The sequence below is a fragment of the Epinephelus moara genome, chromosome 23 (genome assembly GCF_006386435.1).
Source record: "Epinephelus moara isolate mb chromosome 23, YSFRI_EMoa_1.0, whole genome shotgun sequence".
In the NCBI taxonomy this organism is placed as follows: Eukaryota; Metazoa; Chordata; class Actinopteri; order Perciformes; family Serranidae; genus Epinephelus; species Epinephelus moara.
In genome coordinates, this window is record NC_065528.1 from 33,060,867 (window position 1) to 33,078,071 (window position 17,205).

Consider the following 17,205-nt stretch of genomic DNA (forward strand, 5'->3'; position numbering starts at 1 on the left):
AGCAGACGCCACGGAGGTCCGCCCGGTAAAAGTGGACGTCTGCAAGCCCTGTGCGCGCAAAGCAAGACCGCGTGGACACCAGTGTCACACAAAAGACTGTTCAGCATGTATTTTTCACATCGCGGGGATTTTTCACGGACATTTTTACACGTAGTCCGCTCTGCTTATAGTACGCCCGAGTCTGTGAGCACCTGTGTCTGCCTCTTCACCAAGCGCACACCAAGCAGGAGAGAGAGGGGGGTGGCGCGGGGACCGAGCTAGGGGGTGTGAGTGCGCATGCGCCTCTACTGTAGCCTGGAGTTTGTTTAATAGTGACGGGGAGTCGATAATGGCGGACAATTTAGTCTCGACGAAATCAAGGAATGCGCCACTATGGCAACACTTTGGCTTTGAGCCAGACGAAGGAGGCAACCCTTGTTTGCACTGACTGAGTAAACTGCAAAATTTAGTTGTAAGGAATAATAGAAACAACTTGTTACTGTCACTCTGTTGTCCTAAGGTCGTTTTTTATTTTAAATGAGTCAATTGCGCCCCCAAGTGGCAAAAATCCGGTATTACCGACTTGATGCGGTTTTTTACAAAAACCGGACCTTTTTTTTTTTTCTCATACCAACCCAACCCTACTACATAGCTGGTTAATGCAAAGAACAGAGGCGCCATCACAAAAAATACATTCATATAAAACACTTGTTATCAGTTGGTGACATCGTATCTTGAGAATGTTGTAATTTAGTCTGACGGGAAACAACTCCAGAACTCAGGGACCGCCTACGACTGTTTATTCTCACCATCTTCCTAAGTGACAGAATTTGCTGTCAGTTGTCATGGAGATAATCCGGGAGCCGTCATGTTGTCACAAAGATTGGTTCACAGGTAATTAACTTGAAACTGAATCATACACAAGGTTAACCATTTTAATATCATCCAATCAGAAAACACAGGAAACCACAGCAGTGCAAACAGGAAGTAGGATTAAACTCAACTCTGCGACTTCCTGTTTCCTTCATATTTTGGTCCCAAGTCATCATCATCATCATCATCATTGTCATCGTCATTATGATCACAATCATCATGAACACAATCTTCATCTCCTTCAACATCTTCAAATCACATTTTAAGTTTAAATATCGTTTGTTTATTGTACACGTGTGCTTCATGTCTGTAAACCGAATCTCCCTGACAGGACAATAAAGGTTCAAAATGCACTGAATAATTAGCATAATAATTATGATAATACTAATTAGCTTTGTCACATCATCAACAATTATCATTACCAACTCAACCGCCATCATCAGATCCGCCATCGTCCTGATCATAATCATAATAACTTTAATTATCACAATTTTAATCACCATGACAGGCACAACAGTCGTTATCACTGCCACCGCTGCTGCAACCTTCATCATCGTCTTCATTACACACACACACACACACACACACACACGCACGCACGCACCCCCCCCCCCCCCCACACACACACAGTGTATAGAAGCAGGCAGGCCCATTAATTCATATATGGCTCAATTATTAACATCAAAGCCGGATCTAACAGAAGAGGAGTAACTTCAGAGAGTCTGTTCGACAGGACGGAGGTCAGAAGTTCATCAACATTTTATTCATTAAAGTCCTTTTCCAAAGATTTACCTGGACTGTGGAGTTGCCCCCAAAAAACAAACACAGGTGTCCAGCTTTTTGATTCCAAGTCACAGGTCAGTCTCACGTTAATATCATTTACATTTAAAATCTGAGGGGGGAAGGGGAGGGACGTCCACACCCTGGAGAATCCATCCGGCTGTAAAATCAGACTTATAAGCCGTAGAATCCATCCAACACTGCAGAGCCCGTTAAACTGTACAATCCATACTGCAGGAACACTGTGACTTCGTCAAATCCTCTGCTACAGGTTTGTTGAATTTTCCAGAGGGATTCGTCACATCGAAGATTCCATTGTCCCGTCAAATATGTCGAACTGTGGAGTTGTCACTCAGTATGGCTGTAAGTCGTTTCATTGTCGCATTGTCAACGCTGTAGTTTCCACTGCGCCATAAAATCCATCAAAGAACAGATAACACTGAAGAGTCCATCGCACCGTAAAATTCTAAGCCTCAAAGGTCTGTCAGGCTCTGGATTTAATTCATACATCACTCTGTGAAATTTACAACACTGCTGACGTGTAAGATTTTAGGTTACACTGTGAATCCCATCACGCCACAAAATCCATCACACTGCAGAGTCTGTCTTTTTTTAAACCCCATCCAACACAAGCTGTAAAAGCCCACTGATAATAAGTTTGAATCTGTCATTAAAAACACCACATCGTCTGCATATAAAGACACTCAACATAAACTCAATTGTCTTGTCTACCATTTTTCTCTCCCCAGTTTTACCTTCCTCCTTCCTAAAACCATTTAAACATCCATCTGGGGACCAAACAAACAAACAAACAAAAAGGATTTATTGAAAGCTGATTGGCTAAAAAAATATCTTTGTGTTGTGACTTTAGTTTGTGTCCAGCAGCCAAGGCCGATGTGCCTCCTCTTTTAAACAACTTCATGGTTTTGTGCTTTTTTGTGAAACGAATGAGATCTGCTGAGTTTTTATTTGGTCAGAGTTTAAATCTCTAAAGTCAGTTCAAAGTCAGTCCACTGTCAGATTCATCGTCCCTCGACTCCTCTCAGTCTGACACAAAGACAGATTCTCATCCATCTGTCACTTCCTTTATTCTCTTATTCCCTCTCAGGAGTTACTGTCAGGGTTTACGAGGTCGAGTGAGTTCATTGGCTGACAGATTTCAGGTGGGCGGAGTTTGGGGAAACTATTTTAACATGAGCTGTGTCAAAGTAGTTCATTATTTTTGTTCACTGTCATTTTACTGTCTGAATTCTGAATGTACAATATGTAGTTTGTAGTGTCATAACTTCCCACAATTACATTGGAATTGCAGTGTTTAGAGAATGAGAAGTTTGACTACAAATCCCATGATGCACGGCTTTGTCTATGCTGATAACAGATACATATATTAACCATCTGACATGAAACTTTGATTGGTCTCCGCCATCTTAATTTGCCACAACATTTACACCTAAATCAGAAAATGGGTGAACAAGGAAGTGATGTTAGAACAAAGCTTGATGTCCTGAATCGTGTGACCTACACTTTCTAATTGATGAAATAAAGCGCTGCAGGGACGACTTCTGTAGACTGACACAAAGGTTAGCATCACTCTAATTCCCTCATCAAAAAGCCAACAGGATAAATAAAAGACATTCTGATTCTGAACATCTCTTCAGCTTGTGTTAACTACAGACTTTATTTCACACATCAAACTAAAAACCCACTGACTTCAAGACAAGGGAACCGGGAGTGCTAAAATGCTGACTCATTCCTGCAGCACTCTATATTCTTGTACAGCTAAGAAGAAGAAAGTAAGAAGAAATTCAGCATAAAACAACTTGTTCTCTTTTCCTTTGTTGCCTTTCTTTGTGTGCAACATTTGTATCGTCTGTTTTAAGGCGGTGGATTTTTATGGCTGGACAAATTTTAGTTTCGCAGTTTAATTGTTCTGTTCTGTGTTTTTTTCAAACTGTGGTGCAGTTTGTACCTCTGCTTCAAAACTAAATTACTTCATATTTCATTAATCATTTAGTCTTTCCACCTCACATCAGGTAAAAACATTTAATTTATAGACAGAGGCTCCGGCCCGTTCTCATTCCCAAGTTGTCAAATACCATTGATTTGTCGCAGCCCTCGGGGTCTGATATTGACGCCAAAGGCACCTTTCAGCGTCTTTATGAGACACACTGACCCTCTGCTAAATCCAATGTAAACCCATCTGCAGCAGCACTTGATACTGAGAGTGACTGACGTAGCATAAAAAGCAAGAAAGTCCATTCATGGTGGGACGAAGGGGAGGTGGATGGGTCAAACAAAACCAGACTTTCACCCACATTCATGTCCCGTGTGAAACCAAAGTCAAGACTACTTTAATGTAATATTACAAGCAGTAATTCAGGTACGTTCATCAAGCACTGACCTTACTTACGTGACATTTGTACTTCACCTAATGTAACAAACAGACTTACTTTAAAGGGATAGTGCACCCAAAAATGAAAATTCAGCCATTATCTACTCACCCATATGCCGAGGGAGGCTCAGGTGAAGTTTTAGAGTCCTCACATCACTTGCAGAGATCCAAGGGGAGAGGAGGTAGCAACACAACTCCACCTAATGGAGGCTGACGGCGCCCCAGATTCAAACGTCCAAAAACACATAATTGAAACCACAAAATATCTCCATACTGCTCGTCCGTAGTGATCCAAGTGTCCTGAAGCCCCGACATAAAAAGTTGTTTGGAAAAACCTCATTTGAACTCTGTTTTTAGCCTCATTGTAGCCTGTAGCTCTGACTGCCTCTCTGGGCACCGCGCTCACGTGTGTGCGCTTGCTCGAGACCGTGAGACATGGGTGTTTTTGGACGTTTGAATCTGGGGCGCCGTCAGCCTCCATTAGGTGGAGTTGTGTTGCTACCTCCTCTCCCCTTGGATCTCTGCAAGTGATGTGAGGACTCTAAAACTTCACCTGAGCCTCCCTCGGCATATGGGTGAGTAGATAATGGCTGGATTTTCATTTTCGGGTGCACTATCCTTTTGAGTCACGATACAATGTTGATTTTAAATATGCTGCAATATGCTGAGTATAGCGATAACATATATACTGTCCCCAACGGAAAACTGTGTCACGTCTCTTTTATCTAATAAGTTAAAGTTTTCAGTCTGTTCATCTCACTGCAGACATTTTTTTTTTGCATTGATTATATTGATGATATTGATTATATTATTCTTGTAGGCTTCTTTAAGTTTAATTTGTATTTGTCATATTAGTCATTTATATCATAAAAGAATCAATACTTGGCCTTGTGTGATCATACGATACTGCCACACAAAAATATCACGACACTATGCTGTATCCATTATTTCCCCACCCCCAGTTATAACGTGTCTCAGCTGTGTGTCACATAGAGACGCCAAAGGGTGCCCTGTGCGTCACTATGAGACGCCGAGGGGCGGGACAAAGCGTCAGACTTACGAGTGAGAACAGGTTGAAGGCTAAGAAGAGCAACTGGCAAATGAAAACTGGAACTGTAACACATTTTATTTCCGTTCCAAACTCTGTCAATCTAAATGTGAAGAACGTCAGATTCAGTCTCTGCTGCACCTGAGCTTCATCCCTTCATACCTTTACTGTGAGAACCCATTTGTGTCTGGTTAATTTGTTTTCACTCTGAGCCTTTGAAAAGTATTTTTAGCTCTGCGGTTCAAACACAACACGGACCACAGCATCACTGCTCTGTACTGGGAAATTGTTCTCCTACATGTGGCGCTCTCTGTGGTTTAGAGTCAAAATTTTGAAGCTATTATGAGCTTTTATATTCAAAGTACATTTCTGAAGCGAGGCCCCACCAAAGCCTCCCAGACCCGCTGATATTTTCCAAACTGCTGGAGTTTTTGATCCTGAAAAAACAAAGCTGCTCTTTAAATTCACGCTGAAGCAGTCTGAGTGTTGTGGGGAGTTAATGAGTCTGAATGAGTCCTCTGAGTGCTGTGATCAGAGGACACCGAGTCCATGTTGTGTTAATTACATCTCTGTTCAATGATCGACATGCAGCTGACTGCTGGTTAATCTGCCTTTTAATGTCAGCCGGTTTAATGTAGCGAACACAGGAAGGTCCGATTTAAACTGTTCAGGGTCTCTGGTTAGTGAAGAGTTTGGATTGAAGCCAAGCGGAGCTGAAAACACCAGTTTCATCTTTAGACAGCAAATCAAGAGGCAGAAAATTACAGATCGGAATATTTATCCATCCTATCACAGACGGTGCCTGTTCCTTTAAGAGCGAGGCATTTGGCCCGGATGTTTTCCCTGATTTCATGTCAGTTTCAGGGTCAAATTAGACAGTCAAAGGTTCTGGTCTGATGATGGATCTGATTTTCAGATCATTAGCTTGGACATGAGAAGCTGTCAGATGGAGGTGATGGAGATGAGGGAGTGTCTGACATCTGTGTCTCCTGAACAAACATCTACCTTCATGTGATGTCACATCACAACATTAACCTTCAGTGTCTCATGTTTGTCAGGAAGGCTCCACAGTCTTTTAATTATCGTTGGTTATTTTGTCGTTAACAGAAAACTGCCTGAAAACACAACTTTGGTTTTTAAGTCAATAAACCAACCATTACCTACTGCTGGAATATGTTTGATGGGGTTTATCCTTTTGCATCGAACTGACGCTGTACCTATGGCGAAGGCACCACGAATACATGTACCCTACACTGTAGCCTGATGCGCTGCTCCCCCAAAAATGACACCATGTGCTGTGGCGACGCAGACCTCCTGTTTATTTCTGTACAATAAAGCCTCCACAGACTGTGTGTGATTTATCCTGGCTGAAATATGAGCAGAGGAAAACTCCACTAGCTGCTAGTCTAATTTATACAATGTAAAATGCCATAGGCTTGTGCTAATAACGTTAGCATGTTGTATTTGTTTGGAAAACGTGTTTAGTATAAGACAGTTGTTTTGACAGTGAACCTTGTGACCTGTAATGGAGCTGAATTTTATAACGTTACCTTTGTTACATGTTGCTGTTGTCCCTGGCTTCATATGAGCAGAGGAAAACTCCGCTAGCAGCTAGGCTAATTTATACAATGTAAAATGCCATAGACTTGTGCTAATAACGTTAGCATGTTGCATTTGTAGTTACAATGAAGCAAATTTGTGTACTTTTGTTTGATGTTGTCACTATTAAGAAATGTTTATTGTGTGTTTTGAATCAGTCAAACTTTACCGCCAACTAGTGTTCTGGAGGTGTAACTGCAGAGTGACACAGACACATTGGCAACTAAATTTTTTGCAGATCAAATACTGAATGTGTTTCATAGATTTTAACTTTTACTACTGAAGCAAAAATGCTTAAAGACATACTGTGTAACTTTTCCACATTAAATTGTCGAAAAAAAACCCATGACCAATGTTTTATATTTTGTTGAGTTTTAAACTTCATCCCAAACGCTTCCGACAAAGTTCAGACCCAGAGCAACATTTTAATCAAGAACACGGTCTGTATCATGTGGTCGCTGTCACCTGTCAGTAGCGTCTAATCCTCTTTGTGTTTTCTGCCATAAGCTGTCTTTAATTGACTTTTTAATCACATTTTTATGATGTACTTTTATATCTTGGTCATTTCATCAGAGGAAGCTCGGCTCCGGTCCCTGCTGTGCCAAACAGTGTCAGAGAAACATTGATTTTCAGCGTGAAACTGGTTTATTACGTGTTTATACTGGTTTAAATCATCAGGGCCATTTGTTTGGAGAGGAGGAGACTTCTGGGAATAATTCAGCTCATGGTTAAAACCTCCTGAACGTCTGGATCGCAAGTTATCAGAGAAACAAGCTGAACAAATATTAACAGCCCCTGCCATGCTGAACAGCATCAGAGAAACACTGATCTTTAACATGAAGCAGCTTTATTGAGTGTGTTTAACGGTTTAAATCAGCTGGTCTGTTTGTTTTAGAGAGGAAGAGATCTCTGTGGATATTTCAGCTCACAGTAAAAACTCCTGAACATCTGGATCTTACGTTATCAGACACAAAAGGTGAGCGCAGATTAGGAGGTGCTGGGCTAACAGCCCGTCCACGATGAACCAAAGTGCATCTGAGAAACACAGATTTATAACGTGAATCTGCTTTATTCAGTGTTTTTACTGTTTTGAATCACCGTGTCTGTTTGTTTCAGAGAGGAAGAGACTTCTGTGGATAATTCAGCTCCTGGTAAAAACCTCCTGAACAAGTAACACTGAAGGAATCCTAACCTGGAGAAACTGACTGCAGTGACGGGATTGCTCTGTCTTTTGCTATTGTTTTGATTGAGACAGCAGAAAATGACATATTGTCTGTTAAAAGTTTGTTAAATTGTTGTTCAAATCATCTGCTTCTATTTAAACTCAGAAGTTGTTGTGGTTTAGTCACTGGGGAGTTTTGAGGCTAGTTGCTAGCTTGCGATTACCGAATCAGTGATCACTAGCTAACGTGCAGCTTTGAAGAAATATATTTCTGAATCAAAAAACTTTGCAAACAAAATTCTTTAAAAGCAAAACCAGCAGAGAAACACTCAGGTCAGTCTCTCTCTTCACTCAGTCATTTTTTTTTGTAGTATTATCTGACTGCATCTGTTAGCTAGCAGTGCGTTAGCATTGAGTTAGCAGTCAGTTTGCAGTCGCTTCACTCTAGCTAGCTGGTGTAGCGTTAGCCGAGGGCGGGGCTTGGAGGTTTGCGCAGCCACTGGTAGAACTGCCGTCGGTGGAGGTGGTGCCAGCGCACGTTGCCCTCGACGATCTCCAGCGCCCGCGGCAACGCAGGCCCCGCCCCGACGCTGCTGGTCTGGATGAACTCCTTTAACTGAGGAGAGAAAGGATGTAGGGAAGGAAAGAGAGATGGAGGGAAGGTGGAATGAAGAGATGATAGAGAAGTTATCAGAAACACCTCTGTGACATCCAGGAAAAAAAGAAAGACAGAAATGTTACAGCTCCCAAGAAGAAATGAAACTCCACCTGATAGTGTGAACAAACCTGTCGTCAGTACTGTAGCTAAAAAAGTTTTGTCCGACGATAGAGCTACAAACTGTACCACAAAGTTAGATGCACACTTCTATAAATATCACCAAAATGAACAAACAACCTTGGTGATGCGACGCCACCAGGCCCCAGAAATCGTGCCGGAGTTGAAGCCCATTTGATGTTGTGGCCAAACTACAACTTCCAGGTCCGATACATGATGCCATGAGGCCCAAAAAGACTTCTTCCCATTGACTTACATCATGAAAGAGACATCTATCAATGAATGGATAAACTTTTCTCACCGTTACAACTCCTGCAAAATGACTCACTATCAGGGTTTGATCCATTTGGTCCCACAACATTTGGAAAGTTTTTAAGTGCCGCACGACTAAAAATTTTTATCCACTTCCCTGACAGATTCAGGAGTTCAGCACCGCTTCATTCACGTCATGGCTGTCCAACATATCCTCATACAACAGTTTGTATGATATCCTACGAATTAGTGCCCCCACCACATGTTACGAACTTAACGTAAAGTTACAGAGGTTAGGTTTTGGAATAGTAACACGGTGAGGATGTTCATAAATTGACTCTGAATTCACACGGTTCCCAACACCGGTCTCCGGGGAAAAGTTCTGAGTTTTGTGACGCATCCACCGCCACAACCTGTCTCCTTCTTTACTCCCGTCAGCGCATCGGATTGCACGTGATCGCAGCCTTCCAGTTCAGTTTGTTACGCACAAATGAGTGGCTCGTGATTATGAGGGATATACAAGAAATTTTTGGTGCATTACCTTTTGTAGGAAAACGTACGAACGGTGGATGAGAACAGCCAGCGGTATCGAATAAAGTACTCTATTAGTAACAGAATCCCTTTAGGGCTTATTGCATGTTTTCTTAAAGCTTACGGACACAGACGAAACGGAGCAGCAACACCGGAGATCGTGGAGGCAGTGCATAGTTCACATGAGATATAACTGTAGGAGACAACAAAGAAATTTAAATAGTGGAACTGAACGAATGGGTATTATCGTGAAAAGAATCCTCTGTACACATGTTGGGATGTATTTAATGTCCTCACAGACCACCGGCATCTACAACACTGCCTCCGCTTAAAGGTGCAACATTAAGACCACCTCCACCGTCACCTCGTTTGTGGTTGTGGGAAACTTTTAACTCCGCCCTCTAGTGCCATCTATTGGCTGTATGTATGATGTCATAAAAGACGCATGGAAGTCTGAGGGTAGTGACGTTTACAATGTTTGAATTGGACAGATCTATTTTCTTACTTAAAGGGATAGTGCACTCAAAAATGAAAATTCAGCCATTATCTACTCACCCATATGCCGAGGGAGGCTCAGGTGAAGTTTTAGAGTCCTCACATCACTTGCAGAGATCCAAGGGGAGAGGAGGTAGCAACACAACTCCACCTAATGGAGGCTGACGGCGCCCCAGATTCAAACGTCCAAAAACACCCATGTCTCACGGTCTCGAGCAAGCGCACACACGTGAGCGCGGTGCCCAGAGAGGCAGTCAGAGCTACAGGCTACAATGAGGCTAAAAACAGAGTTCAAATGAGGTTTTTCCAAACAACTTTTTATGTCGGGGCTTCAGGACACTTGGATCACTACGGACGAGCAGTATGGAGATATTTTGTGGTTTCAATTATGTGTTTTTGGACGTTTGAATCTGGGGCGCCGTCAGCCTCCATTAGGTGGAGTTGTGTTGCTACCTCCTCTCCCCTTGGATCTCTGCAAGTGATGTGAGGACTCTAAAACTTCACCTGAGCCTCCCTCGGCATATGGGTGAGTAGATAATGGCTGAATTTTCATTTTTGGCTGCACTATCCCTTCAACCACTGCTCTGATTCATGTCTCTGACTGGCCTCTGGCCGTGCTTCATGGGTATTGTAGTATTTAGACGTGTCCTCCACGCCAAGACAATCAATAAAACATGATTTCTCAGAAGCAAAGTTCAAATAATTAAACAGATGGCCATAAAACAAACCCACAGGGTAGTTCAATTATGTGGTAGAGTCCTGTGTTTCTATGTAAAACAACAACAAAGAAAACTACCTCCAGAACTCTTGTAGAAAGAGTGTCCACATACTTTTGGACATATTGTAAATCTTATTCCAGCCCAGCGTGTTGGAAATACCCACTGAGTTTCTTGATGTTTTATTAAAAGAAGACTTCCCTTTTTATTGTCAGTCAAAAACACTGCAGAGTTATTAAAGCTAAACTGTCTTTAAAATGCAGATAATTAAAGGAGAAACTTTGTTTTAAAGGTTCGTAATGAGAGGTAAAATGTCCGGCATCAAAGCGGAGGCAGCAAAGTGAAACTGTTTAAAGGACGGTAATTAAATGGAAAGTTTTCAGCATGAGAGGTGAGATACGAAAAGAGAAACTTCTTTTGTGGAAAGAGAAACTTTGAACTGCTGAAGGAGGAGAATTAATGTGGTTTTCAAAGTTAAGGACTGAAGAGGAAACTTGGTGTTGTTCAGAGTTTGACAGATTCAGTGGAGTGCAGGAGGAAATCCATCCCTTCAACTGGCTTTAATACAGTACATATCGTTAACTCCTCTCCTTTACTTCACACTCCTCCTTCTCTTCCCTCCTTCTTCTCCTTCTTACTTTCTACGTCTCACCTCTCCTTTTCGCCATGACTCATCCATTTTTAAATTTGCTTCGTGGGCGGATCTTTACTTTTCTCTAAAAACACATTCAGCACAGTGCAAATAAAAGAGCCATCGTTCTTTTCATTTCAGAGTTTTTTGTATTCAGAGGTCCTGTTTTAATTTGTGATGATTCTGTTCAGAGGCTGTGACTGAATGCTGCTGGTTGTTACCATGCCAACAGGAGAGGTGCACATCTCAAACAAAATGGTTTCACCACAAAAGTATTCATCACAAAAAATAAATAGAGAAAATTGGAGACAGATTTGAATCCAGGAACGCTCACAGCTCTTTTTCTTTGTGGAAAATGTGAATATTAGAGAAGTGTTTGTTTCCTGTCTCATCTGGAGCGTCTCATTGTTCCTCCTGCTTTCATTTCAGTTCTACTTTATACTTTCAGTACAGCATCCTGCGAGTTTCATAAAACCACAACTCTATTGGCAGGAATGGAATTTAATATATATATATAACTATGTTTTTTCCTTTCTGTATAATCACCTGAAAATAAGAATCATTGTGTTTTTGTCACCTCAGAATGTTTATATCTACACAGGGAGCAGGTCCTCGTCTACAGAGTCCGCCATGTTGCACCGCCATGTTTCTACAGTAGCCCAGAACAGACAAACCAAACACTGGCTCTAGATTGGGATGAAGAGGCACCGATTGTGAAATTCTGGACCAATACTGGTGTTTTGTTGCTGTTTATATTGTTTTTCTTGTTATTTATTCCCTCTTTTGTTTCAGGGACACAAAGAAATACCTGAATAGTTTTAAAGTCATTCAGCCCTTTATTACACGTCACACCTTTGAATGAGCACAAATTCAATTATACACATTTACGAAACAACCTTTAAAATAACCTTTCATATGAACAGCTTTAAAAAACTGCTTCAGAAGTCTTGATACTTTATGTAATCTGTAATATTTCACTCTCTATTATCTATTTTATATTGCTGTGAAAACACCAAAGACTACATTTTACTAACCTGGAAATCCAGATGCCCCGCCCCTAGCAAATTCTAGGGGCGGGGCATCTGGATTTCTAATTTGCTCTACACGGGGATCTGACCCCGACGAGCAGAGCCCGCTGAATCGCCATCGGACCAATCAGATCAGCTAAGATGGCAGGTGCTGAAGGACCGCGTCCATTCAGTTTAGCTTTGGAAGAAACACTAAGCCAGCTACACTTATCTTTCTCCTTGAGAGAGGAACAGAAGACTGCCCTAGAAACCTTCGCTTCCAGGAAGGATGTTTTTGACGTTTTGCCGTCGGGATACAGTAAAAGCATAATATATCAGTTAGCCCCACTGGTCGGCAAACACATGGGGCTTAGTGTAATGAATATGTCACCTTGTTTTTTGCTGTGATTGGCCATCGTGCTATCCAATTGCGTGCGGCAGCATTTAATATGCCTCAGTTAGCGCCGCCCCTTGGGTAGGAAGGGTGTATTGGTGAGGGCCAGACTCAGAATCTTTCTAGATTTGAGTCTGGATTTCCAGGCTAACATTTTACAAGATTACAGTGAACAGTTTACTTTAGCCCAATACTGTTTTTTGCTGAACGCATCATACTGTAACTCAATGCAACCTCTGTCAGCTGTTAGTTTCAGCCACCAGCTGCTAACTGCTAACTGCTAACTGCTAAAATTAGAACCAGCCACCAGCCAAATGCTGGTAGAATATGCTGCTAGATTTGTTTCACACACCACCCCCAAAAAACCCAATGTCGATCTACTGAGTGGCTGGTAGACAAAAAAGTTCATTTCCAATCCTGCTAACTGCTAACGTTAACTAGCTCTCCTCTTGCTGATGTCATCACAGATTTGTTGTTCACAGTGTAATATAATCAGGGAGACAATTAGGTGTGTCCTCTGACGCATCAATAGGGAGTTTACTGCGTCTTCTTTTCCTCCTAAGGAAGTTCATCCCAAACATGTTTTCTGTTGTCCCTAGGATGGCGGGACGCTGCGCAAAACTGATGTGACACAAAAGAGAAACATCGGCCACCGCCAATGGTGAATATAATCTTAGGGAGTGATCACACCAAGATGAAACACTAGAAACGCGACGCCAGTAAAACCATTGTTTTCCTATCATACGGCGCATCTGACAGGTGTTCAAGCGTCTTTTTAGATGCGCCTTTTTGTAGACGCTTCTTTTTAGATGCTTCTTTGTAGACGCTGAAAAGTTAAAATATTTTCATTGAAAATATTTCATTTCATAGTTTCATTGAATAAGCGCTTCCAGCGTTTCAAGCGTCTTTGAGGCATCCACGTCTCTAGTGTCTCATTTCTGTGTGATCGCCCCCTTCGAGTCTGTGTCCACAAAGCGCTTATTTCTCAGCGTCGGTGTGTTTATCTTTTTTCAGATCGCGCTGCCTTTTTTGTGTGGTTGCTCCGAGCGGTCTAAGTTGAAAATTTCCGAACTTTTCAGAAAGGTGCCGATGATGTCACTGCTGCTTCTTTAGCTAAGCTACTGTCACAGGGACGACAGAAAAGCTCAGTTTTGGGAGCAGATCAGCTGGTGGATACTGAGTGATGTGTTTTTATCACCGTTAAAAATGTTGTGTTAACGTAGCATAATGTTAGCTACCTGGCTAATGTTCGTGTCAACATATTGTTGTCATAGAAAGAAAACCCACGCCATGTGGACACAGGTCCTTACTGCTGACAGGGCTATGGCAGTCAACAAGGAGAATACCGGTTGACACCAATGTGCAGCCGATAAATCAGTGCATCCTCTAGATGTTTGGCACATGAGAGAGGTGTCAGTACGTTGCAATCTGCAGCCTCACCACTAGATGTCACTAAATCCTTCAAACTAGAACTTTAAATAAAATCAAAATAAATATGTGTCGTAGGTGTGAAATGAATTACAGCACCAGAGGAACAATTATCACCACTGCAGCTTTGCTCTCTTGAAATAATCCACAGCAGACACCATGATTCCTCTGAAGTCTGCAGCTGATGCTTCGGTCTCTTAAAGCTGCCACACCAGCAGACACAAAACATTCTGTTGACCACACTAACTCTGTCACCTCTCCTATCGAGGACCTTCTCCTGTCATTCCTCAGTTTTTGCTGGATGTTAAATCCGAGAAGTTCTTCCATTCTGAGAGTCACAGAGGCCACTGTCCTCTTTGAAACCTTCAGTGCAGCAGAAATGTTTCTGCAGCCGTCCTCAGATCTCTGCGTCGACACCACCCTGTGTCTGAGCTCTGCAGGCAGCTCCGTCCTCTGCTCTGATACATGCTGCCAGCTGTGAGGCAGGTTTATTCTCCCTGCAGTGTCCCTGGGGCAAGGGGCGCGAGCCAAACGTGACGTCATTGTGTATTTCGCCTGAAGCACAAGTGGTCCACAGGTTGCCGCGGTGCTTTGTCAAAAGCAAAATTAAGAAGTGAAACAGTAAATTAAGTTTGATCATCTCAGGGCAGCTGATACGAGGCAAAATTTGTTGTTACAAATATTTGACTCCTTTCTTTACAGAGATTGTACGAAGGTGATGAAGTATAAATGTTTGATATGAGATATGGGTTGTGTGCAGTGAGGAGTTGCATGTTTGGTCCTCAGTGTTTTGCCGTTAACACCTGTTGATTTGTTGCATCTTTACAGAATATTCTGTTTGTACATCCCCTGAAAGATTCAGGAATCACCTGAGGGTCTGAGTACTTGATATGATATTTGAGTTGTTTCTCTCCTGTTTTTGCAGTTTCATTATGGGGTATTGAGTGTTTACTGATGAGTGAAAATACTTTCTGTAAATCCCTGATCTTACCGTTGTTTCTGTGAAGCTCATTAGAGCTGAGGTGAGACGGGTCGTCAGTGGACGGACACTGAATACATTCACCTGTAAATCTGACCTCTGTGATGTGTGTTTGTGTCGTTACCTCATTGAGTTCTCTCTCAGTGTTCAGGAACTCTGTGACTCCACCGATGAGCTTCGAATTCATGAACAGCGCTTCGCCATAACTGAGCAGAGACAGCGAGACAGACAGTCGGTGTTATGAGTGTCTCTTGATGGCACAACATGTGCAAACACTCCTACGTGTGCTGACTGACTCACCGTGCGTTGAGGATGTCCCACTTTTCTCTGAAGTACTTCCAGGCGAGGTTTCGACCCTGAGGGTTTCTGCCCACGTGGATGATGACGTCGATCACGTCCTGCTCTGGGACCAGGTCAGAGGTCAAGGACAGGTTCAGTAACCTGGGAGACACAGAGACACAGCCAAGCTCAGTAACCATGGTGAGAGTGATAATGATCACTTTAGATCATAGGTGAGCGTTGTGGTCTTGGAAAACAAAGTCAGCCTCTACAGCCATTATTAAGAGATTCAGCGAGGCATTCCTGTTTGGGAAATCACGTTAGCATGCTGAGGATTCTCTTAAGCAAAGATTAACATGCTAAAAATTAGCCTGTGGGTCATATTTAAAAAGGTTTACGTAGGCTAGCACGGTAACAAATATTTTTCTACAGCTCATATGCTAATGTTGGCATACTTAAACATAAACCTGTATGTCCTGAAATATTTTAGTGCACTAATAAATGTTTTTTTTTTTTGTTTTTTTTTTTAATTAACAAGAGGAAACATTAGCCTGTGGATCTTATGCTGTGTCTCAAATTGCATACTTCTGTACTTACACTTAATATTGTGAGTGCATAAGTGCGTTCACACTGAGAAGTATGGAAAATGCAGTACACTATGAGTACCCGGATGGTGCACTCAAAACGGTCAAGAAGTTTTGTGTGGAACTATGGACACTTCTCGCCCTCAATGGTCGCCATCTTGGCTACGTAGCGGATGGGAGGGACCACTTTTCAAACAGGAAATGGCGGCCGAGGACTGTGCGACCGTGAACGTCGCTGCATTGTACAAATACATGTGTTTTCTGCACTAAGCACCACTATACTGTTGTCAGGTATAAGCCAGTAGTATGTTTATTGGTTTAATTTAACAGTCTGTAATGATTTGGTACCACGAACAATAACGTGAATGCTAATGCTAGTTTGCTAACTAGCTAATTTGCAGTCATCATTTCCAGTGAGTGCTAACGTCCGTGTTTGGTTTGAGACAACACTACCTATCTGGACTGACGTGCTGACGTATTGCGGTAAGCGAGTTGTGTCATTTCCGGTGTTTCTGTGACAGCNTGTGAGGCAAATTGTGATTTGTGATATTGGGCTTTATAAATAAAATTGATTGATTGATTGACTACCCTGTCAAAATTCACGCACTACACCAATAAGCACAAAGTGCACATAGTATACTACATGGAAGTGTACTAACGGAAGTATGTGATTTGAGACACACAGTTCATCATGACTTTCAGTAATCTGTGCAACGTTAGCATGCTAAAAATATTAACCAGTAAGTCATATTTCCATTTACTACTTAAATATTAGCCTGTACTTCTAAAGCACACAGACGTTCATCAATAAGCTTTATTAGTGTGATAAAACGAGAGTCTGTGGATCTTATTTTAGCAGTTTAAATGCCTATGTCATGTTTACTTTTACTTTAACTTGCGTGGTAAAAGTATTGTCACAGTAATACTAATGTAAAATTTAAGAGTACTAATATTTCACAGGATGCTAATATGCCGGTACATCTGGATATATTTTAACACATAGACATAAAAAAAAAACTATCTATCAACAAAATAAAACATTAGCCCTTGGAACATACCTTAGCATACATGCTAAAATACAGTCCATTCCGGGGAGTTAGCATTAGTTGCTAACTATCAACCTGCTAACATTAACCTGAGAGTCATTTAATTTTACTTAACCTAGCACAATAAACACATAATATTACTCAAGAGCAGCCTGCATCAATGAAAAATTGTTAAAAAGCTAGCATGCTAAAACATTAGCACGGCTACATCTAGAAATCAATATGCTTAATATCATAAAACGTTAGCGTGTGGAT

General features: G+C 41.8%; 1 protein-coding gene across 1 annotated transcript in view; it reads right to left on the reverse strand.

Moving 5' to 3' along the window:
• Window positions 1-7,038: 7,038 nt before the first annotated feature.
• The window catches only part of LOC126384989 (thyrotropin-releasing hormone-degrading ectoenzyme-like), a 264,660-nt gene continuing 254,493 nt past the window's right edge, over window positions 7,039-17,205 (reverse strand). Inside the window, exons 18-20 of the mRNA XM_050036465.1 lie at window positions 15,342-15,482; window positions 15,166-15,247; window positions 7,039-8,449 (exon numbers count right to left, since the gene is read on the reverse strand). Coding sequence (XP_049892422.1) covers window positions 8,297-8,449; window positions 15,166-15,247; window positions 15,342-15,482 — 376 coding nt within the window. The 3' untranslated portion in view covers window positions 7,039-8,296. The remainder of the gene's footprint in view (window positions 8,450-15,165; window positions 15,248-15,341; window positions 15,483-17,205) is intronic.